The sequence below is a fragment of the Lycorma delicatula genome, chromosome 1 (genome assembly GCF_047948215.1).
Source record: "Lycorma delicatula isolate Av1 chromosome 1, ASM4794821v1, whole genome shotgun sequence".
NCBI lineage: Eukaryota > Metazoa > Arthropoda > Insecta > Hemiptera > Fulgoridae > Lycorma > Lycorma delicatula.
In genome coordinates, this window is record NC_134455.1 from 392,314,321 (window position 1) to 392,339,114 (window position 24,794).

Here is a 24,794-nt window from a genome sequence, read left to right on the forward strand (position 1 = left end):
GCTACTGCACCCTTTGAAGAAAATCGTTTAGAAATTTCTAGTAATAATCTAATCTTCTATGTTTAAAATTATAGTTACATAAAATAATGAAATCATTTTTTTCAGAAAGGGAAAGTCATTAATATCTGGAATCAAAGTTAAAGACTTGTAAGTAACAGTTCTTTTATGAGTACATATTCCTTACGATGGTGCAATACTGTACTTATTATACATGTATGCATATATCCTATTATGCACAAATTGCACATAAGTCCATTTTTCACATTTAAAAATTATTGCTATATTTAGTAATTAGTTTTCTGGTTTAGCAGAATATTGTTCAATATATTGACACTTTATATAATCATTCAATAAGAATTATTATTTACAAAAATGAATATGACATTAATTTTATTATATTTTCTATAGTTACATGTCATAAATACATTGAATCTGTTGATATGTGACTACATATAACTCTAAATGTATTAACCGAGTACAAATTTTGAATCTTATATACCTATATGCCTGTAGAAGCAGTTCTCTATCTGAATGCCTAACGCCTTACTTTTAAAAAACCAAGAAAGAAATAGGTCATTTTTTAAACTTTAAGGTGAGTATTTGGTCGACAAAACAGGCGAAGCACAATTTGATCATATTATGAGAATACAGAACACAAAGGGAATACTTCATTTAAGTAGTTCACATATCCCTTTTAAAGAATGTCAAAATAAATAATTTCAAAGTAAATATTTTCAAAGTCTTAATTACCTCTGCGGGGATATTTAAATTGTGGCATACAAACTAATAGATTCCATGATCATAGAACAGAGCGACGTATTTTGTTAAGATATATGCACGAAATATAAAAAACAATTTTTCTCTTAGAATAAAATAACTCCACTATTAAAGCATTGATCGGGATGAATACAGGCATAACCTGAGAGAACATTATAACTAAAGGAAAGGACGATTTCTTATATCTAGGTAGAAAAAAAGATAAATATATTTCTATTATTTTAACAAAAAATTGAGGGCAGTTAAGTTTTAAATTATCCAACTTAAAAAATATTCAAACGCTACATTTTTTTTCTGAGCGCACAAGAAAGTAAGATAATCAGCGCCGGGACAAAGTATTACTACAGTAAACAATATAAGCTAACTTAAAATTTTTGTATTATAACTACGGGGGTCAAAAGTACAAGTCATTAAGTCCACCGGGCTGGTCTAGTGGTTAATTCGTCACCGCAAATCAGCTAATTTCAAAGTCGAGAGTTTTAAGGATCAAATACTAGTAAAGGTTGTTATTTTAATACGAATTTGAATACTAGATCGTGGATACAGATGTTCTTTGTTGGTTGGATTTCAATTACCTAAAAAACTCAGGAATGGCCAACTTGAGACTACACTTCATTTACATTCATCCATATCATCCTCATTCATCCTCTGAAGTAATACTTTACCACCGTGGTTCCGGAGGCTAAATAGGAAAAACGTGAGTGCATGTCATTAACCCACCAGGTTGGTCTAGTGTTGAACTCATCATCGTAAATCAGCTGATTTCGAAGTAGAATGTTTTATGATTCAAATCCAGTTACTTTTATACGGATTTGAATACCACATCATGGATACCGTTTTTACTTGGTGGTTGGGTTTCAATTAATCACACGTCTCAGGAACGGTCGACTTGATACTGTTCAAGACTGCACTTTATACATTTAATCCTCTGAAGTAATACCGTACTGGAGTTCCAGAGTCTAAACTGAAAAAGAAAAAAATTACATCTCACTAATCGCCTGCAAGGCGCTCATGGAAATTGAACAGACAAGTGTCAAACTATTGGGTTAATTATATTTATGGCCTTATTAATAGCATTCAACTCCGCATTGAAAACACTGACAATGGTGGAAGGCCATAGATATTTATTTTTTTGTTTTATTGCCAACTTGTTTTTTTATCTCTCCTCCCTTGGTGTGGATTTTCTACCAAGCTTAGCACCAACCAGGAGAGTTTCACTGGACCTCTAACGTGCCTCCCCATCAGCCGGCTGTACGTCCGACACAGTTTTTCGGCTCGCCAGTTGGATCTTCTGAGATCTGTCGCAAAAAACGCCCAAACCGATCAGAATAGTCGGGGGTAGTCCGGGCCCGGCTATGCCGTTTGCGGGCCCCCCGCAAGCGGCAAAGAGTAGGTCGTTTCATCACCTGTCCACCAAGCTCCACCTGTAGACTAGCCATCACTCAAACCCACCATCATCAAGTCAGTTTTTCGAAGGCCCTGTAGTCGGACTCCTTCGTCTTAAGAATAACTGTCACACAGTCCTCCACCCGTTGCCATTCGGGTGACCCTTGAAATATGAGTGATACCACTAAAACCGGAGAGATCCTCACAAGCCCTGCATTGCACCTTCGTTCAGACCATTTATCACAATCGAAAAAGTTGTGTTGGGACGTGTCAAGACAGCCACAGTAAAACCATTGGCAAACTCCGCCTTCAAAATCAGTAAAGGTAAACGCCAAACTCTCCGTATCCAAACAAGTAATTGAAACATATAGTAACCTAATTCTCCGTGCCTCCTCTCTAACCAAGGCCGTAGGTTGGGGATCAAACTACCGGGGGGTTCACACGCCCGGCTGGTCTGCCTTCAAATATTCTTGCCACTCCTGGTACAATAAGGCGGAAGTATCTTTCACTTCCTCCTCCGGACCTGCAGTTGGACCGGAAGGACTTCAGCTAGGACTTCAGCAGCCGCAACAGAAACAGTCCTGTACGATGATGTTATCTGCAGATTCATTCTACGCTTCAAGGAGCCTGTTTCTGTTCCCCTGGATATAAAAGGCCGAAACAAGGATGGCGCCACATGCAAGAGGATGGACGTTGCGGCCGATAAGACCAGCCTCTGCTTCGAGCCTTGAGGCCCTACTGACGTCCTATTAGACGACCTAAAGAGCCAGTAATTTTCTTTTCCGCCTTGGCCATAATTTCGTCTACGTGCCTGGTGAACATCCCAGAACGGTGGAACCAGACACCCAGATACTTGATACATGGAGCCTTCGTAACACCATAAACGTTAACAGTGACCCGGATCGGGCGGACTTTGAGCCTGCTGACTACTACAAGCGATTGTGTTTTCCGTGGCGCAAAGTACATACCCCTTGGCCCGAAGCCACTCACTCATCTGTACGGCAGCCCGGTCAGCCTTATGGTCAACCTCCTTTTCTGTCAAACTCGGCACCAGAAATATAATCTACGTAGGCAATCAAGGAATACTCTATACGCATATCCCAGTTTCAGAATGCCATTAAAAGAAAGGTTCCAGAAGGGGGGCTTAAAACGGACTCCTGAGGCACACCCTCCAGCATTTGGTATCGCATCCCACCATTCTCCGTGGTGGCTACCCGGTCACGTCCACGAAGAAAAACACAGATCACAGCTTGAATTTAGGTGCTAAGTCTTCTCTCCGCCAGTGCTACGGATATAATAGCCCAAGACAGACTTTTGAAAACATTCTATACATCCAGGAGGACCAGAACTAGAATATGCCTGGTCCTCCAGATTCCAGCCAACCAACCACACGATCCAAGCCACCACTCTCCTCAGAGCAACCACCGTCGACCTCTCCTTTCTGGAAGCTGTAATCCAAAGGTATTCACATGAAATAACCTCCTCGTACCAGATTCTTTCTACAAGCATACTCTCGTAAAGCTTAGCAGTAGTCGGCTAGAGACAAATAGGACAGTAAGTAGGAGCTTGGTTTGTTAACTTTCTTGGGGACAAGGAGCAACGTCGCAAGCTTCCAAGGCACGGTGAAATTGCTCCGTCCCATTGCCTCGTTTAGGACCTTCATCAAAAATCACCCCCCCCCCCTAAACCAAAAGGGAGAAAAATACCTTCCTTGTAACATTGCAGGTTGCCAAGCCAGAGCAAGATCTCATCTCTTCCCTATCATTTGCAACAAGCAGTGGTTCCTAATTATGTTTTTTATTATCGGAAAAAATCTGTTTCTTCACAAACTCTTAATCCATCAGTTGCAATACGAGAGGTGATGGTTAATCTCCTTTCCTTTGCGATAAAAACGTTAACGGTGACAACATTATTTATTAGGACAAGTCGTAGTTGATCTATTTAACGTAATCGTATCCATCACTATGTTGAATGAATCATTGATTTAAAGGCATTTCCACGTTTATCATTCTCGCCTTGGAAACTACAAAATGAGTTTTCTTTATTTCCATGAGACCAGTAGAATTGTTCCCACATTCAAAGTCAAAATAAATTATTAATTTTTCATCGGAAAAATGATCATCTTTATAATTACATTATCACAATCTTTATCAAATACATGAACACTAAGATAAACAATGTATACATAACTATAATTTAAACTGAAATACATTTCTGACAAATGTCGTTTACCAACCGTAACATCTACTTGCTTAATTAGCTCCATAATAGATCACAGTAACAACGACGACGACGATCATGTATAAGACAACTTATTTAAGACGTTCTAACCGTTGTCAGTTATGGACGACCTTTAACATGATTGAACAAATAATTCTAAGAAACACCTGCACACATATTTTACAAAAGTTTAAATATATGAAATAATACCATCGTCTTTCATACCGTAATAAGTTACCTTCATTGGATGATGACGTACAACTTTCATTTCGTCTTCAGCAAATCTGTCTGTATAACTTCTGTGTAGCTCAAAGCAATACGATTCGTTGTCCGAAGTATCAGAATCATATAAGATGATACAAATGCAACCCTTATCGTGCTTAGTAAATACCTTTTTCATATCCAACAATATGTAGCCTATACCGATATGAAGATCGTCCAACATATTGAACAGTTGTTTCTTGAGAAAGAATCTTCATCGTTGGAAACGTTAATAAATGATAAAGCAGTGTTATGCTCACCATATTTAAACAATCTACATCAATATTTGTACTTAAAACGGGCAGAAACTTTGCGGTTAAAATTTTTATCAGATGTAGCAATGTTCTAATACGACGATGCGGGTAAAATTTAACTGACTAAACCGATACGGCAAAATCAACTTTCATCGTTTAACTGTGACTACATTCAATCATTAGACACCTTTTTTTGGTTGAGTTTCCAGACCTCCCTGGAGGTGAAACCGCAGGGAGTTGAGATTTTTTTTGCATTAGTGAAATCTCTCCCCGAGTGAGGCCTATTATAAATCATCTTTGTCATTTTTGCCGGGTCCCCTATATCTACTCAAACAGCATTTCAGTCGAGACCGAAGCAATTCAGCCTAAGGAAATTTAATCAACCCATCCCTGATGCAAAAGCGTCTCTGCAAGCAGGAACAGAAACGCGCAGAAAATGCCCAGAGTTCATCACCGAACTCGTGAAAGAAGCGATTTGGCAATCGCAATAGACCTAAACCAAAAGCCTCTTGGATCGAGGAATACGAAAATCGTCACATATGTGAAGAGATAATAAAAACAGCGTGACCTGGTAAATCGCCCTACTCGTAAAGGGCGCTGCATAAATCAACCATGAGACCCAAAACAACCGTTCAACTAACACTGCAGACAGACTTTAAGCATCAGTGATAAGTTCTAACTTTCCAGATAATTGAAGTAAAGTTTTACCGCTCGTAAATACAGCCGCAGTCCTTACTGTTGGCCTAATGTCTGCATCCTTTGCGCAACCTTTTACAATTTACGCAGGATGAAGCCTTGGATTTCTGAGGACACTCTCCACGCTTTTGTCCCTCCTCGCCACAATGCGCTTAGACGGACGCATACTTACAGAACTTCGCCCTGTAGCCAAAACGACAGCACAAAAACAACATTATACATCAACGTATTCTCTGATCCGACAAAACGTGAGATTGAGAAAAAATCTACCCTCAGACACAAACCTTTTGAAGAGACCAGCACCAAGTTCAAAAACACCGTGATACCTTTAGGCATTACGTTTCACTGTCTTGAAGAGTAGCCTACACTCTTTCTTAAAACCTGTATCATCCAACTCAGTGTTCTGCACCCTAATAAGGGACAGAAAATCGTGGTCTGATAGCCTTTGGTCAATGTTGTAGACAATGACCCGGGGCCAATGCTTTGGCTTCGGGTCTACCTTAACCTCAAGCTTTTACCACAGAATAATCCACGATGACTCGGACTGTCTCCTTGTCATTAGCAATCACTATTAGACCCTTGCTGGTTTCTTTGGTTTTCCTAATCTTAAGGTATTTCTGCTTGCAAAGAAGAGCAACCATGAAGTCCTCCTTGGGCTTTGTACTAGTCCTAGTAGTTCCCTAAACCATGTTAACGAATAAAACCTCGGGATGCGGCGAGGCTTTTCTAGTCTCTTGTTTGCCCCGCACAACTTTGGCGTAACGCCTCAGCTGAGTAGGAGCAGAAAATTTGGGTGCCTGAACCACTTTGTCCTCTTTGGGCCAGGAAGCCAACTTCTCGAAATATATCATTGTTCCAACTCAAACTGGAAAGGGCTGACCTTTGAAGAAACCTCTGATAAGGAAAATTCTTTTCTCTGTTTAGGATTCCTTTCTTCCTAGCCGTGTCGTAAGACTTTTGCATATCGTAAAATACAGAAATAGGCACAGGCAATGTAGGGAGGCGTTTTGAGTAACAAGTTCCTGGGCAAGTACATGATCAACATACGATCTACCTTGGCGGAAGCAATTAGGGCATTTCTCGCAAGATAACACACTTGACGACGGTTTTTTATTCCTTCCATCAACTTGCATAAGGTACTGCTCATGGAAATAGGAGGATAACCTGAAGGACACGATTTTTCCTTACTAGGTTTCAGTATGAGAATCATTAATGCTTCTGACCAAGAAACGGACAACCTTGGTCAGAAAATATTTTATTGTATTAAGAGAAAGATTTCGTGATGCAATATCCGAAATGTGAGATACATGCTGAGTCTGATATTATCATTTCCGGGGGAAGTATCACGGGAATTATTTAAGTCATACCGTAGCTCATCAAAAGGAAAGGGAATACTTAATACATTTTACGAGTTCCCAATAAAAAATAGGATACTTTCTACCTGCAACTTCAACGTCATAAATGCAGACAATATGATGATGTAAGGGAAATTTACAGAATCATTGCAAAACTGTTCTGCACATCAATTGGCGTGGTGAGCAGGAACTCGTTCTTTTGCACTCCAATACACTACAAAAATTGTCCTTTTCCAGTTACGTCGTGAATTTTTCTCTCCACAATGAATGATGGAGTTGCCCGAGAAATGGTATCCATGTAATTTAGCCATGATTTTGAAACACACCACATTTTTATCTTAACGGAATACGCGATGACATAAAACTCTGGCATTCCAGAAGGTACAGAGCAATTCTGCATAGAAGTTTAGTTGAAATTGCCTAAAATCCCTTATTGACTATCTCTTAGTGCACTGTTTTACACTTCGTCCTATCAAGGAACAGCTGGACGCCTTGGATTTCCATATGTTAGAAGGACAAATTCTCTTGCACTCATGAGTGTCAGGTATGGAAAAATGTCAAGATGAGGGATCGTGCTATCACTCTTTTCGTATTGGCCAAAAAAATTATTTTATCCGATCAATCCTCTTTCCCATTCACCTATCTGCGTGGATGACTCTGAGTCACTGTTTCTACTGAGAAAGCAACTGGTCTGTGATTTCTTCAAATGAGTTTTTGGATACGTGCCAAGACATGGAAGTAGAGATGCTGAACAACAAAGACAGGTTGATGCACGCAAATTTACCTGATGAAGATAACATAAAATTTTACGACCCATCATGGTCCATGTTCTGCCTAAGTCAATCAAACAACTATAATACTTCGATAAAAAAAATCTGTAAATTGTGGATCTAGTTTATGCCTACTTAATTTCACAATTTACAAAACTCGTAACAATTGAGAAACTATTACAATACGGTAGTAGTCACAGACTTAAAACTTTTGACGAAGTTAACAAAATGAAGATTAATTTATATATATATATATATATATATATATATATATATATATAATTTAATTAAATAAGATTATAGTTTTATATATGTTAGTTTTGATTATCTTGAAGATGGCAGAATAGCAAAAAACACTCAAGGAAATCAAATTGAAATTTGGGAAGCTGAATTAAAATTATAGATATCCTAAAATTCATTCATAGAAGGTTAGGGTAGCTTTATTTGTGAACACTAAAGGTATTTGCAGTGAAATAACTTTATACTTCTCTTATCTATTGCACTATTGTTGTTAATACAAGAATAGTGGTTAAAAGTGTTAAGCCTAGCTGTCATTCTTATGTCTTTTGTCAATGAGACTGAATTATGATTTGCATGTTTTGTCAACCTGTGATTATATTCTGACGATTACTTTAAATTCTGTTTTGAATGTAATCTCTATTTATTATTATTATTATTGACATTTAATATTATTTTGTTTACTGTTGCCATTATTGTAATTACTATTGAGAGATGATTATTATTATTATTATTTTTTTTTTTTTTCTGAATTATTGTGGGCATCGACTGCTAAGGTCATTAGCCCTCGTCACATTCTTTAAAAGAAATTATTATCCCCATCATGATCGTCATATGTAAGGGTGTAAAGTGCCCTTACATTTTATTTAAAAACACAAACTTCGTCTGCGATTTCATTAGCTGCAATACCAGCATACCCCGGAGTCCATACAAATACACATCGCTGTCCTCGTTGTTTTAGAACGTATAAAATGGACAGGATGTTTGTAATTAGGACATCCTTATTGTTCTTGTTCCGAATTGCGACAAGTGCACTTAAAGAATCGGAACATATTAACACTCTCTCTTCGCAATAGGGTTCAGTGTAGCGAAAAGCTTGCTGAATTGCAGTGAGTTCTGCCGTGTAGACACTGGCCACATCTGGCAGTTTCCAAAAGTGGGCTTCTCCATTTACATATATTAAGCATCCAACACTATGTTCGGTTTTAGAACCGTCAGTATAAATTCTAACATGTTCTTTGTAACTACTGACGGTTGCCAAAAATTCCTGTTGGATGATCACTGCTGGTTTTTTTTTATTTCTCCTTGAGAGAGATCCAAACTTGTATTTACCGCTGGCAAGAGCCATGGCGGTATTTCTCTAGCAGAAATTGTTAGTGTCTCTGGTATAGCAATTTCGTATTTTCTTCTTAATTCGTGGTACCTAATTCCGGCTGGTCTGGAATAGGTAGCACGATGTTCATATACTGCAGTCATAGGATGATTCGTAAACAATTTATTATTTATATGAGCAGGGAAAGTCCATACATTTGCTGCATATCTTAACAAAAGGATCACTCTTCTATAATGTAGCGGCATTATTCCGGCTTCAGACATCAGACTAGCCGCCGGACTTGTGCGGAAAGCGCCTGTTGCATATCTTATTCCGCTATTGTGAACTACGTCTAACTTTCTTAAGTTAGCAGATGAATATACGATACATCCGTATTCTAGTTTAGATTGAACCAATGCTTTATACAATCGTAATAATGTCTCTTTGTCTGAGCCCCAATTTAAGTTCGATAAACATTTTATAATGTTTAGGGCTCTTTTGCATCTATCACTCAAGTCTTGTATATGTAATCCCCATGTAAGGGATTTATCCATTACTAGTCCTAAATACCTTACGCTGTCTTTATATTGTATTGGATTATCATCAATTGTCAACGCAGGACTTTGATGAGAAATTTTCTTCCTACAATACACTTTTGTAGGAAGAGAATTTCTCACAGCACGTTTTTTCTGGTGGGAATTGGAATCCGTTATACCTTACAACTTCATTTAGAGCATTGATCGCTCTACAGAGCGATCAATGCTCTAAATGATTGCCAGATCATCAACATAGACGGTTTTGCTGATTTCTACTGGAATGGATAATATCAATTTATTAATGGCAATGGTAAACAAGGTACCGCTCAACGGCAAACCCTGCGGTATGCCATTTTCCAAGATTCTTTCACATGAATATTCATTGTTGACGCGTACTTGGAAGGTACGGTCATTCATATAGTTGCTGAGCAGTATAGGCAGATTGCCACGAATGCCCCATTCATGTGTCTGGAGCATTATACCATGACGCCAGGTCATATCGAAAGCCTTCTGAAGATCAAAGAAGACTCCCGACACAATATTTCTTTTTAATGAAGCTGTTATATATAACGTCCTCTAAGCTGATCATTTGATCAGTGGTAGAATAGTATTGCCGAAAACCTGCTTGATACGGTGATATCAGGTTTTCTTTTTCCAAAACCCAGACGAGTCGATTATTAATCATTTTTTCAAATATTTTTCCCATAGCGCACGTCAAGGAAATAGGACGATAGCTATTGGGGTCTGTTAAATTTTTATTTTTCTTTGGTATTGGAACAACATGAGCTTTTTTCCACTGCTGCCGGTACATTCCATCCCGCCATATTTTATTATAAAGTTCTAATAATCTACGCTTTGCAGTGGTATTTAGCTGCCTGATCATATTATAATGGATTTCAACCGGACCAGAAGATGTGTTACCTGATTTTTCCAACGCTTTCGCGAATTCTTAAATTTTAAATGGTACATTATATAAGTAATTATACTCAGTTCTGAAGTTTAGTAGACCTCCAAGTTGTTCTTTTTTAGTACGAAAATCTTCTTCGTAGTTGGCCGTTCTGCTGGCCTTTTCGAAGTGATTGTATAACAGCTCTTCAATTTCATATGGAGTGTCTTTTATTTCATCTTCATCTTGAAGGCTAGTTATGGGAGCAAAATCATTACGCCCACAAATCGCCTTTACTTTCCTCCAAACATCTGCTGCAGTAGTAGTTTTGTCGATGGATGACACGTATTGCTGCCAGGATCGTTTGTTTGAGTCTATCATAAGACGTTTTGCATACGCCCTGTATTTCTTAAAGGCAACAAGTTTTCTATGCTAGGACGCTTCTTAAAGTCGTTATACGCCTTTTTCTTTCTTTTTATAGCTTCACTTATTTCATCATTCCACCATGGAACGGGTTTCTTCGTAAGTTTCCCAGATGTTTTGGGAATATATCTCGATGCCGACTCAAGTATTGCATTTGTTATGGCGTCGACATCGTCCCCGATTACTCCAGTTGTTTCTGGGAGTATCGTTCTAGCTGTGAAGCTCGTCCAGTCTGCCTTATCAAATAACCATCTGTTCGAGATAAGATATGTTTTTCTTGTAATATCAGTTACAATTTGCACCGGGAAATGATCGCTTCCATGCAAATCGTCTATGACATGGAAGCTGTACCTCGATGCTATCGAACCGCTTATAAGTGCAAGATCTATACAGGACGTCAATCCATCTCTGGCATTGAAAAATGTTCCTGATCCGTCGTTTAAAATAATAAGTTCTGAATTCATCAGGAACCCTTCCAGTTCTCTTCCACGGGGATCTACTCGATCTGATCCCCAAAGAGAATTATGAGCATTAAAGTCACCGACCAGTAAAACATGAGTGGGAAGCTCGGAAATTAGTCTTGCTATGTCATCCTTATTCCAATCAAAATACGGCAAGTATATGCTGCAGACAGCGACCTGGAGCGGACGCTTCATTCTAACGGCGACCACTTGTAGGTTTGTGTTTAGAACAACCACTTCGGTGGTAGCTGTAGTTGATGTTAATATGGCTACTCCACCTCTAACTCTTACATTTGGAGGTTGATCTCGCCGGAATATATTGAATCCTATTAATTTAACATTTTTATTTCGGCGGAAATGCGTTTCTTGCAGACATATACAAATCGGGTCTACATCATGTACCAAGGGTTGGAGCTCATGGATGTTTGAAAAACATCCATTGATGTTCCATTGTACTATCGACTCGCTGATTTTCAATTATATTATAGCCTAGGTTTTCCCTTCGGCCATCCTTTTTTTCTTTTCTTCTCCATTATACGAACAGCATCGTGTTCGCGGAGAAGGTCGTCGCCCGTAAAGCTTCCGGTCTCCGAATCGGAGACCACCGAAGCCGCCGACGACTACGGGCATGGATCGGCACCGGTTACAGGCGTGGATTGTGGGGCGGCAACTTGGCCGACCCCAGACCTGGGGTTCGCACCGGTCACCGCCTGTTGAAGGGGGGACACTCGTCCCCCCTGTGAAATTTTTTGTGGCCTCTGGGGCTTAGAGGCCACTTCAGTTACAGGAGGCTTGGGAGCCTCCATAACAGACTCTGTAGCTGTCACTTTCTTCTCATTAACTAAAATCTCACTAAGACGGACTTGGATTTCAGGTGTAGTGTCCGTTTTCTTCTGTTCTGGAGCGACTTTCTGTTTTGGAGATATATCTTCAGGAGGCTGTACAATTATTCTTGGCTTAACAGGTTCTTTAGTGCTGAGAGGTTTCATTTTATTTTCAATTATCCTCTCAATTAAGCCAGCCAAGGTAGGTGCGAGTTTGTTGATGATTGCACTCTCATCAACAGCAACTGGAGCAGGAGCAGGAACAGCAGCCGCAGCCTGAGCATATGTTGTTGTTGCTCTAGGTCTGCGGGCGTTTACGATCTTTTTTGCTTCAAAGTAGCTGACTTTTTGCGGGGTTTTTACTTCCTGCACAGCTACTTCGTCTTTGTAAACAGGACAGTTCCTGGATCTACAGGAATGCTGTCCTCTGCAGTTTATACAGGTAGGAGGCTCCTTACACGGCTCTCCTTCATGAACTGCATCACCGCACACGCATATTTGCGGCTTCTCACACCTAACAGCGGTGTGTCCAAAGCGTTGGCATTTAAAGCATCGCATTGGTTGCGGGACAAATGCCCGCACATCCAACCGATCTATGCCCGCTCTTATCTTCTCCGGAAAAGTAGGCCGGTTAAATGTAAGAACATGGGATGCTGAAGGTAGGACTTCGCCATTCCTTCTCATGTTCAACTTCCGACATTCTAATACTCCCTGCGGCGCTAATTCTTCTACAATTTCCTGCTCCATACAGTTAAGAAGATCCCGACAGACCACAACACCCCTTGAGGTGTTGAGCATGCCGTGGGGATCAACACGTACAGCTAGTTCTCCAATTTTTTTAAGACCTAGGATCTTCTGAGACTGTATATCATTTACAGTCTCTACATGAAGTCCGGTGAAAGTTTTCATAATTTCCTTAACAGGGCCTCCAGCACATTTTGTTATTTCTCGAGCAATGAGGAATGGACTCACCTTCGAGAAATTACCGTCTTCTTTTGTAATAAGTAAGTATTTTGGCTTTGGAGCGTTGCTTTTGAAGAAAGCTTTTTGCAAGCTTTTCCTAGCCTCAACTTCAATTTTACAAGATTCTGCGCTCTTTCTCCGTTTTGCCTCAGGCGAAACGGCTGGTTCTAGAAGAGGGTGTTTGCGTGAACCCTCTGCCACGTTTAGTTGTTCAATTTGCATGAACGATTAATCCCTGCTGTAGTAAGGCTAGCCGCTGGGGTACACCACAACTCCAGGGCTACCAACCCTGGAGGTCCGTTCCGGTACTCCGGTGGAACCGGCATATGTCCTGGCAGAGAGCGGATGCGCAGTCTCTGCACTGACTCCAGGCCCTTACACACCGAGGCTTTCAGGGCTCCCATGCCCCGAACAACATGGGCACCTTAACTACATGCTTGCCATCGCGGGGGGCATGTGGACAACGAAAGTTCTCCGTTACACCTGCAAATAACTTCGACCGTGGCCGCCACATCGCCAGCTCTAAAGGCAGTATCAATCCATTTCCATAATCAGTGAAAATTTCGTATCTGCAGGTGGCCGCGAAATCCAGTCCTCCAATTCGGCCTGCAGATGAAAATCGGCCGAGAAAACTATATCCGAGAAACAATACTCGGAACCCCGTTAGCCAGCTATATGTAATGTACGTGAGTACAGCTGTTGCCGCCCTGGACGTGGAACGTAGATGTTGTGTTCCGGACGTGGGGAATATCTACTTCAGGGCATTATTATTATTATTATTATTGTTGTTGTTGTTGTTGTTATACTGATTATTAGTGTGGATGTGATTACTATACTTTTTTATTATTTGTTAGTTGTTACTATTATCATTACCATTGTAATTTTTATTATAATTAATGATTTGATTTGTTTTACTTATGTTCTTTATATAATTAATTGTATTTCTATAAACATTTCCAATTGTCAATCACTCAATATCTTTCAATTAAATATTCTTCATTCTCTTATTTCTGTCTTATTTCTTCTTGTTTCTCTCAATATTCTTTCAATTTTCAATCTCTCAATAGTGATCGAGCCACTAACACGTGACAATATATTATACAGAATTTCCTAAGGTTTGTTGACGGAGAAATATCTTTTCAGAGATTGTGTCAAAAATTTAATTTCGTGGATCAGGTATATTTGCTGGTTTTACTGGTCAATCGATTTCACTAAAAAGGGCTTTTTCTCGCAAAATAAATACACTTTCTTTCTGCTTAACATAGAATCTACAGAAAAATATAGCTGTTAATATTTGCTACGGAATATAATTTATTTTATATTTTATACTGAATGATCTGTATCCTCAAAAACTGTCAACAAAAGAAAGGAAATAAAGTACCAAAAAAAATGCATAGTCACTCTTACAAAGTATCATCTGTACTTGTATTATAATTTACCTGTCCTACTTAAAGAGAATACGATTTCTTTTTCACTTTTAATGTTACCACTAGGTTCATTATTTTACCAACACTGCTTCTTAATATTATTAAATAAAATTAAGGTTTGCTACACCTGTTTCAAATTAAATATTAAATATTTTTAATAATAATAATTATGAAAAATTAAAACAGGTCTGTTAAATCAAATAAATATTTTTTTGACTATTTCATTGCAATAACCATTTTTTCAATACACCTCATTGCCATTATCAAATCTATATTTAGTTTCTTCAATGTGAATCTCTAGACGAGGATTGATTTATATTATTTTAAAATATCAAAGTGTAAACAATCTAATTACTATTCTCAACACCAACTGCTATCACCAAATAACTTTCAAGCTATTGTATCGTACACAAATTTTTATGCAGTGGTCTGATTTTCCAAAATAACATTTTTACAGACTTCTCATTTAATTAAAATAATTTAAATTTTGTAATATCCTTTTAGTTTGTGTAAATTCATTAAAACTACTATCAACACATAAATTAAAAATATGACTTTGTGTTGCAAGTATTCGGCAACAAGATTTTTTTTAATCTTTTGCTACTATCAGCTTAGCTTAAGGTAAATAAAAAGTGATATCTCTTGTCAAGGAAGCATACTGAACACCAGGCTCAGTCAGTGTGGAAAAAGAAGGGTAGAAAAATCCCAGACAAATTTCTAAATGATGAAACAAACATATTTTTAGGATCTGAGAATAGTACTTCACAATTAAATTAAGTCTTATCCATGTTTATGTTTACTATGCTTTTATAAAAAATGGCAGCTTGGACACTGGGTGAGATGTCAATAAATGGTTACAAAATGAATTTTTTCTGATAGAGATTATGGTATTGATAAAGTGGCATTGTTTTACCATTCAGTTTTTCTCTACACTTGAGAGAATTCTAATGTCATAACACCGTTAAGGTGACTGAAATTGTAATTAGGTCGTGTACTTTGCGTAATTAATAAACATTAGGAAAGCAATGGAATATTGAACTTGTTTGCCTCATAGAAGGTGTTTTGAATTAGTAGACTACATTTACATGAAATATTTTCGTTAAAATATTTCAAAACCTGGTTTGAATTGGCCACTACAAAGCTGTTTTGGACTCTTATTCATAATACCAAAATCACAAAGTTACTGGCAGCTTTCGAACAGACAGCCGTCCAAATAAAAAGACATATCTACTACCGTATAATGGTCAAATGTTGTTATAAATATAACATTTATTATTATTACGTCAATCACTTTATTAAAATTGAATTAAAAAAAAAAGTTGTTTGCAAATAAAAGTATATTATGTAGTTTTCAAAAATTTTTAGTAATTCTTTCCTTTGTATTTCTATCGTTTTTTTTCATATCTTTACAGTCATATTCCACCCAAGCATCAAATATTAAACGGACAAAAAAGAATATAATATTTTTAAATATAATTATTGTCAAGATCTACTAATAACAAGTACGAAGCATTTTATTTCTTCACACTTGCTTCTGGAAATTTTTGATAGGTATAACCATTCTTCTTGTACTTATAATGCAGCTTAAACTGAATTGCTGATCTAAAATGTTTTATATTTGTAAGTGAAAATACATTTATCAGTATTTTCTACTCATAAATACTCAGATTAGTAACAAATTAGGTTTTACCCTTACTTGTCTCTAATTTCTTTACACAATTAATGATAACTTTTTCATATTATATTAGCTTATCAATTGATAAAAATACTTCTCTGATTAATGAATAAACTGGTTTTTCTATATATTATAATTTATCATATTCTGTAAAAGTATTGGTACTTCCATCTTCAGTGAATCAGAGTTAGAGGTAGATTGTCTTGTCAACTAGCACATGATTCAGGTAAATTCAGTGTATTTTTAACGAGAATTAATTTAAGAAATTTCCTTATTATAAAGTTGATTTACATGCATAAAACAATTGCTTTATTCTATTACGATAAAAACTAACTTTTGAAATCATCAGACATCAAGTACTAATTACATTCTAATAAATATCATCAATTTATTTAAATTTCAGATCGATTAAAAACAAACCTGGAGAATATTCACCTTACGAACTTCCCAAAGAGTAAGTAGGATATAACCTTTTTTGTAGTCCACATTTTCAATGTATATATATATATATACATGTGTGTGTGTGGGTGGGTTGGTGGTTTGTGTGCGCGGGTGCTTGAAGATACAAATTTAAAGTTTACTTCAAAATATAAATAAACAAATATTTAACAGTATTTCAAACACACAGACTATGTAGTGCTAAAGGAAATGTAAAAAAAACAGGAGAATTCTCATCAAGTACTAGAGTAATAAGTAATAATACTTAAGTAGTTTAAAAATCGTGAAATTCTTTTTTGAAATGGTAATTCGCCTACATATTAGGATAGGATCTACGTAGGATCTCAATCAGAAAAAAAATTGTATTTTTTTATTTGCTACATTTTAAATAAAAATATTGAATATAATTTCATATTTTTTTTTATTTTTCAGTAGAACTTTGAATGTGGCTCCAAGATGCAACCGCAAAGAGTAAGTATTAACTGTCAAATAATTTTTCTCTCTCTAAAAATAAGTTAGGTGGACTTCCAATTTCTTCTCAATCCAGATTTTAATCTCAATGTATCAAATAATGAAATATTAGAGCTTAGGGTTTTGATTTGCTTGGCTTTTCTCCCGCCACAACCCCAATCAGACGCCCAAAAGCATAAGACTGGATGTCTGTGCTACAAACGGCAACTGGACACACAGCCCGTACTCCAGTGAATAGCATACCAACCACCATAACATTGATCTCTGCTTACACCTCGGAGCACCTAGAAACAGAATATCCAGGAACGCCTCGTAAGTCACCACTATGTTAAAGAGTGTTCCCGATCACCAAACCCGCATCAAAAACTAGACATTACGTGCACTGGATTTGGCCGTAACATGATTTACGAGCTGACAGGGGTTGCGTTGAAACTTGCGTATGGAGTCTTGCCACAACTTGAGTCTGGCTTCCTTGATGGCATACTAATTACGGGTGCGTGGGTAGATCTGCAGACCCCCAGTGTGCACGCATCAACGATATTCCCCGTCAGGGGGCGACGCTGGTATCTTCTCCTAGCGGACCTTATTCTTGCGCGCAGCACGCAAATTCCACATGACGACCACTTTTTTCCGGTTATCTACATGTGTTTAACATACGGCTCCCCGGAAACAGCGGTCATGACGGCTACATGCAATTTCCGATCCGCGAACTGGCCACTACCTAATGGTCCGTCCATTGCCCGAGGCCTCCGTAGGATCCTATCGCAGCCAGTCTTGATGGCCCGGCAGAAACGTTCAGCCATCAATAAGCTATATATATATAGAACCTAAGTCTGTAACTTGGAGTTTGATTTGTTTGGGATGATTTTCCCATTCGGTCGCCCTAAAGCATAAGACCGAATGTCTGTGTTACAAAGAGCTACTGAGCCTCGAAAGAGATTAGCGACCAGTGTCCTAACTAACTCCAACAGCAACCATAAAACTGTCAGCGGAATAAGCGTGTACCATAGACCACTTGCTTGCGTGTACCACCGTCCACATTTTATATATCACTAAAATTTGTAGGCACACCCCGTCAAATATTAAAACATATATGACTATCAATAATTAAATTTATCTCGTGAAAGACAGGAATTCGCTGCTACGTCTAGGTCGCTGAATGCCAGCAAGTAGCTGTTCACCATTAAAGCGCTAGGAGCCTTAATCTGGCTGGTAGGCAGCCATGTTTCTCAGTTTGTTTCTCCCAACAGCAACGCGGTAGTCTTTTCATTAGAAATATACTACTGAAGACGGTTGAACAAAGCATCCACATCAAGGAAATTCGACATGGTCCAACAATGTGGCTCGACGCTTGTCAGTGGTCCATTTTCCCCTTCACCACTAAGTTCCAGGGTAGCCTGAGTACTGGCAACCCAAACAGCAGAGCATCATGTGTTCGTCCTACTGTACCTTCCCACAGACGCATAACTCATCATTTACCAGGCGGAACCAAAACAATCATCGGTTTAAATTTACATGGAAAAGCACGTTGGAAAGCACTTGGGCATCTGTTACCCTTAAAACGATAGAGAGGCATACCGTCTCCACCAGATCCTGTATAATTCTATACAAGGATATGACCTTAGTCGTAACGGTCCATCCTTACTACAATGCTTCCATCGCAAGGCTGAAAAGAATCGTCCACAAGAGGGTGGATTGAGATCACCGTTCCGATCCGGTAGAGGCCCGGGTCGATACCGCATCCAAATACGTCGGCTTCCCTGACTTAGCAATTTCAACATGGCCGCCCTAACTTTCAGCACTAAATAGATTCGGAGAACCTTCGGTAGCCGTGTTTATAAATAAAGAGGTAGCCGTGTAGGGGGTTGTATTAAAACGCTAGTGCATACAATTAAGGCTCTGCGCTGTGGACTTCTTAAATTTTGAAAAACTGCTCCACCTTTCTTTCGAACATGTGTACCTAAACGGACGCCACGAAAGAGTTCGTACTTTCGAAGACACCTCGGTACACCATGTACAAATGTCGGCCCGGCACTCCGTAATGCTTTCGAGCAGTCCTCGTATTTTATACATCACAAAGACAGCGTCCGCCGCTACTTGGTTAATGTAGTTGCGAAACAGCAACTTCTCATCAAACTAAACACATACGTACTTATGAACTTAACTTCAGCTGATTACACAGCCTTTATACTTAATATGGAGTTACTGATTGTATTATAATTTGCCTGCACCCTTGAGAAACATAAACCTCGTCTTGGCACAGAAATCTTCAATTTTTGCTTGTTCATCCAGCTGTCTGCGGTTGATAAGACCGCCTGCGCTCGATCTTCTATCCCCGGTCATGAGTTAACAAGAAGTTATCGGCAAAAGCCTGGACCGTGACCCCTTTCGTGAATGTCAGTCCCAAAAATCCGTCGAATACCAGGTTCCACAGCAAGTGACCGAGAATGGAACCCTGCGGGCTTTCCCTGGTGACGGATGTTTCCACAATTAGGTGCGCATCCTTAAACAGAGCCGTGCGATTAGATAAGTTGTCAAGTACTGCGACCTGCAGAGCTACGGGAACATACCTTCGGGTATAAAATTTTGTTCGCGTACTTTTTGTCCATCTATTTTTGACTTAACACAAACGTTTACAAATATAGATAAATTGATTTAAATGTGCCTGGCATCCATTACCTGTCTATTAAAAAAACATGAGAAATATTTGCCTAAAATCAATTTATTTCTCTCCTAGTAAATTATTTTTGAAACTTAACTATTAATTTTTTTTAAATTATATTTGTGAAATGAACTTTTTGATAATTAAAAAAATATATATTCATTTATCTACATCAGTCAAAGTCTTACCAGACCGGTGTCATAATTTTGATAGCCGCTGGTCGAATTCCGTCAAGAACGATAACGGAATTTTGCAGGACGACGCTCTCGGATCTACCTTGTTGCTACCTGTCTTTGGTGATCACAGCTGTCTCAAACCAATTGACTCGAATCAGGAGTGAGAGCCTGAGGAAGAATTTGTACCTAGCAACCTCCGAGGTGTTTAATCTCGTGGTCATGTTGTCACGCAAAATGTTTTCATATCAATTTAATAATAACTTTATAACGCGGAACCATCCGAAACAATTTTAACCATTAACATTTCCTAATAATTGTATTCAGCCATATTTTTACTTTAATTTCTTAATTATAATTTCGTAATTAATTACCGTTAATTACTACAAAAAAGGCATTGATGAAATGTAATTTAAAATTAATTAGTGCTGCTTATCACCTTAAGATTAGTTAAGATTTGATATTTTTTAATTTTTATGGTAATAATTAATAAAAAATAGAAAGTAAAAATGTAATTTAGTGTCATAACACGTGTACTTGATATATGTTTTTGGAATATTAAGTGGAAAAATTATTAAAATATACCATAATAAACCAAATAAAAAATAAAATTATTAAATAAAAATAAAATCTTCTTGATAATAAAATTTTAAGAATTAAGCATGGAACTATCAATGCTTCGCTTATGCTAAAAGTATGAATAATTAACTTCTGTACGTCAAGTTATAAGAAGTAAGTACTAGCTGCTGCTTAATACATTGTACGTAATTTATTTATATTTTTTATTAGTAGAATTTATTAATTAAGTGTAAATTTATTCGTAACTTATTCTGCTGGAGTAATTTAATTTATGTTAGTCGTTATGCTGAAATTAATAAAAGTTCAATAAATTGCTTTTTTAAGATGGATTTCTCTTTAAAAAAAAATGATTATTTTCAACTACAAAGCAAATGTGATGTTTATGTATCACTTTAAATTAATTAGGACACTTATGAATCTTTTGTACTTTTTTAATTAAATAACAATTTCATTTTGCCGTTTCATTCGTTTTCTTTTTTTTTTAATTAAATCATTATAAAATTTTTATTTAAATGTATTTAATATAAATCTGTGTAGTCATTGTATTACGCTTGACACGCATAATCAAGCGGTCAATTTATTTCATAAAAACATAATTAATAAAAAACAAAAATAATATAAAACGATAAAATAGAAAAACATAGGGCTTTCTGCGGAAGTCAAAGTCCTTTATAATATATATAAATGTATAATTTTGTTTAATAAAACTATTTAATTTTCACAAAGTAGTATAAAATGGAGGTTTAACATATTCTTTATGTTATCTTTAATTTACTGAAAAAGAAAGAAAATATTACATGTAAAAAGTCGGACTATATTTTTAACATTAAAAAAATTATCAGCAAGAAAAAAACACGATACTGATCGGAATTTAGTTACACACTTCCCAGCTCTGAGCAATAAATTTTCTGACGTAGCTTTGAACTTTAATATAGTTACGCTTTGACTGGAAAAAAAATGCCACCATAATGAGAGTAGTCAAATACTTTAAGATTAAGAAGAATACATTAAGAAATCTAAGATAAGAAAAGTCTAAATTAAGATCCTGTTGTAAACATGCTATTATGGCACGTTACAGGTCATTTTAAGTCTTACTTCTCGCAACAAGAAATTGATAAATAATTATGAGTGTTATATTAAAATACAAAACTCAGTGTGCATTTTATTATGTGATTTCTTTTAAGGCGTTAAAATCACATTAAGCCAAATGAGTACTTTTATACTTTACCAGGCATCCTGCACTATCTACTCTTAAAGTAAATGTCATTTCACTATTGAGAGACGTGTATTGGGTAAATAATAGTCACTATGTACTGTAAATAATTTTTTTGGAAATAGACAAGAAAGAGCATAGTATTATTAACATGAAAATTTTGTTTCAGGTGTCAGTATAGTTTCCATACACCAAAGCGTTCTTTTATAACGTAAGTACAGTAATTTATTTATACATATATATATATATATTAAGAGCGCTAGTGTCGTAGCCAATGTCATAGATATTCCCTTTTTTTCCTGTGGTAGATTCAATTTTCCCTCGTCCTGTTGGAACGGGAGATTTGAAATCGCAAAGGGTTGTCAACCTAATTATATTTTTGCTACGAATATTAATTATTATTTTAATATTTCAAAAGCTGGTAGCACTGATGTACAGATTTTTCAGTCGCCTGCTGTCGTGTGACGTCACAGGTGAACAAGAGAATTAAAGCGGGATAAATAATATTTAAAGCAAAAAAATTAACAAGTCTGGTTAGGTTTCGAACCGGTTGACTGCGGGACACAGCTGACTGATCGGATACACCGCAACGGCTGCCCGACATGTCGAGTGAAATTTGTTCTACATAATTCATGCGCCCGAGAGAAATTACTTTTAGTACCTAACGCCATCTTCTAACGTCACAATTCCCCCGTATTTCATTCGTTCGTTTTATTGTACAAAAACTTTTCTTTTTTCCAACATTTACGTAAAATAAATTTTCACCCGTCTTTCCATCGAAAAAATAATCAGTTTTTCTAATATTCCACATACTATAACAATTTCTTTATTAGAAAAAAAAAAATATTCATAAATTTTTACAAAACCTACTCATGCGCATCTGCCAGTCGGTTACAGCTATAAATTTCAAAGTGCCACATCCTATTTATTAAGAAAAATATACCTACATCCATCCTATAGACATCCCATGCACCTTTTTTATTGAAATATGTTTAAGTAAAAGAGTTAGTAATATTAATAAATGAATCTCTTGAGAATAATACCTTAAGAAAAACATATTTGTGTTAAATACTCTCTTCACAATTTGTTACATAATAGACAGTGAATAAATCCAATATCAGATCATATCATGGAACTTGGAACCACTACAGTCAATAATGTTAATAACTACAATTTAAAATAAATTAAAACAATAGTCGTACATTATTGCACAGGTGTTTAAAGTGTTTTCTTTTGTGTTTTTATTTGTGTGTTTTTTGTTTTGTATGTTTTAATGTGTTTTAGTTCTGAAAAGAATTTTTTCCTTTATTTTATATACGATATTTTATTAAAACAATACATCGTAGGTTTTTCCAATATTACCCTTAAATACCAAATTTAATTTCATCTCTACTACAGTCTTCATCTTGTCTACGGTCGTCACTTTAGTAAACCTCTTTGGTAAAATGGCTTTACATGTCCCATCATCACATTGGAAGGTAAACACAACAGCCTTCCCATATTTTGTGTTCATCAGCTACGTGTAATGTGAATCTTTTTTAAATAAACTACCGATGTTAGTAAAGTGGAAAGGTTGTACCATCCTCCTGCATGCTGCGCTCAGCCTTTCACTACGTAAATGATGTCATGCGGTGACCAGAATTGATGAAACCACAGTGTAAAAAACCAAGTTATTTAATTTGCCTGTAGCAATATTCCGCTGACATTCGAGTAGATTAAACATTATGTCAAGTCACAGGTAAATCTATCACAAATAAATTAATATTCAGCTTCTGCATACAGAGAGCCAAACATTTTTTGTACTCCTGCAAGATTAAACGGGAATAAAATATTCAAAAAATCAATTGAAAACTTATTAAAGAAAATAACTTGTTATAGAAAAGATCAGCCGTTCTCTGATACTGGTGTGTTTGTTGGTTCTAAAAAAAAGATATATTTGAATTGTTTCATTATATTATGTTATTTCTGCAGTTGCATTTTTAAATTAATTGTCATTAGGTATTAAGATTTTGATACGATTTTAGTTGAAGTACTACAGATTTTTTTCGAGCTACAGCTCCAATGTTAAAATTTTTTTTTTTGTTTGTTTATTTGTTTCGTACATTTATGTTCTTACACGGTCAGCTACCTTCAGCATATGTAATAGATTGTGGAGGTTGTCAGATATCATGCAAAAAACGTGATCGGCTGCCGTCGTTGAATAGAAACCCGAGGAGGATTGCACGTAGAAAAATTATTAAAGATGACAGCAAACAATCTGTCGGGAATTTCGAGTGATAACGAGAGTGTAAATATGGAATCCCAACCTACTACAAAGTGGAGGACGCCGAGGAAACCAACTGTGATTCCTTGTCCTAGCAATGGCGAATTACCTGTATCGAATTAATTTAGTGGCTTTCCGTTAAAAGATGCTGATGTTGTGAATCGAACGGAACTAATCAGGAACCTCCTCCTATTGTGCTTTACGGGATGTACTACGACTGCTAAAAATGGTCGTGTGCAAGGGGATTACAACATTCGACTGTTCGGAGGTAAACAACTAAGAATAATTTCTAGGGACATCGAAGCCGAAAATAATCATAAATATATTTCGGGAACATGGTTTAATAGGTCTTACCTTCACTACAAAGGATCAGTGAGCTTTTCGTGTCGTGATAAGAACCTACACTATTCGATTCAACTGGTGATGATCGAGGAAAAAATCGAAGGCCAAGGACATCGGTTGAGGACTAGAAAAATACACATTCCACAAGGTAACTAAGGAGCCCATTTCAGCTTTTTTTCGTAAACCAGAAGCCGCAAGAGAACAATAAGACCATATTTGAATTGAAGTAAGTAGCGAATTGCAGCGTGTCGTTCGTGCCATCGTGGAAACCAACAGGCCTCGTGCCTGTCGGTTTCTGTCGATGCCTGTTGACATGAGGTGTCAACGGAACGGGCAAAGCAAAAATAATTGTATGAGACCTTTCCGCTGTGTAAAGAGAGGGGAAAGCATGTGGGTAGTTCAAAATCTA

General features: G+C 37.0%; 1 protein-coding gene across 1 annotated transcript in view; it reads left to right on the forward strand.

The window, feature by feature from the left end:
* Positions 1-24,794, forward strand: part of LOC142317363 (uncharacterized) — a 427,416-nt gene that overhangs the window by 353,373 nt on the left and 49,249 nt on the right. The window contains exons 9-12 of the mRNA XM_075353862.1: positions 106-147; positions 16,648-16,698; positions 17,115-17,153; positions 21,950-21,991. Coding sequence (XP_075209977.1) covers positions 106-147; positions 16,648-16,698; positions 17,115-17,153; positions 21,950-21,991 — 174 coding nt within the window. The remainder of the gene's footprint in view (positions 1-105; positions 148-16,647; positions 16,699-17,114; positions 17,154-21,949; positions 21,992-24,794) is intronic.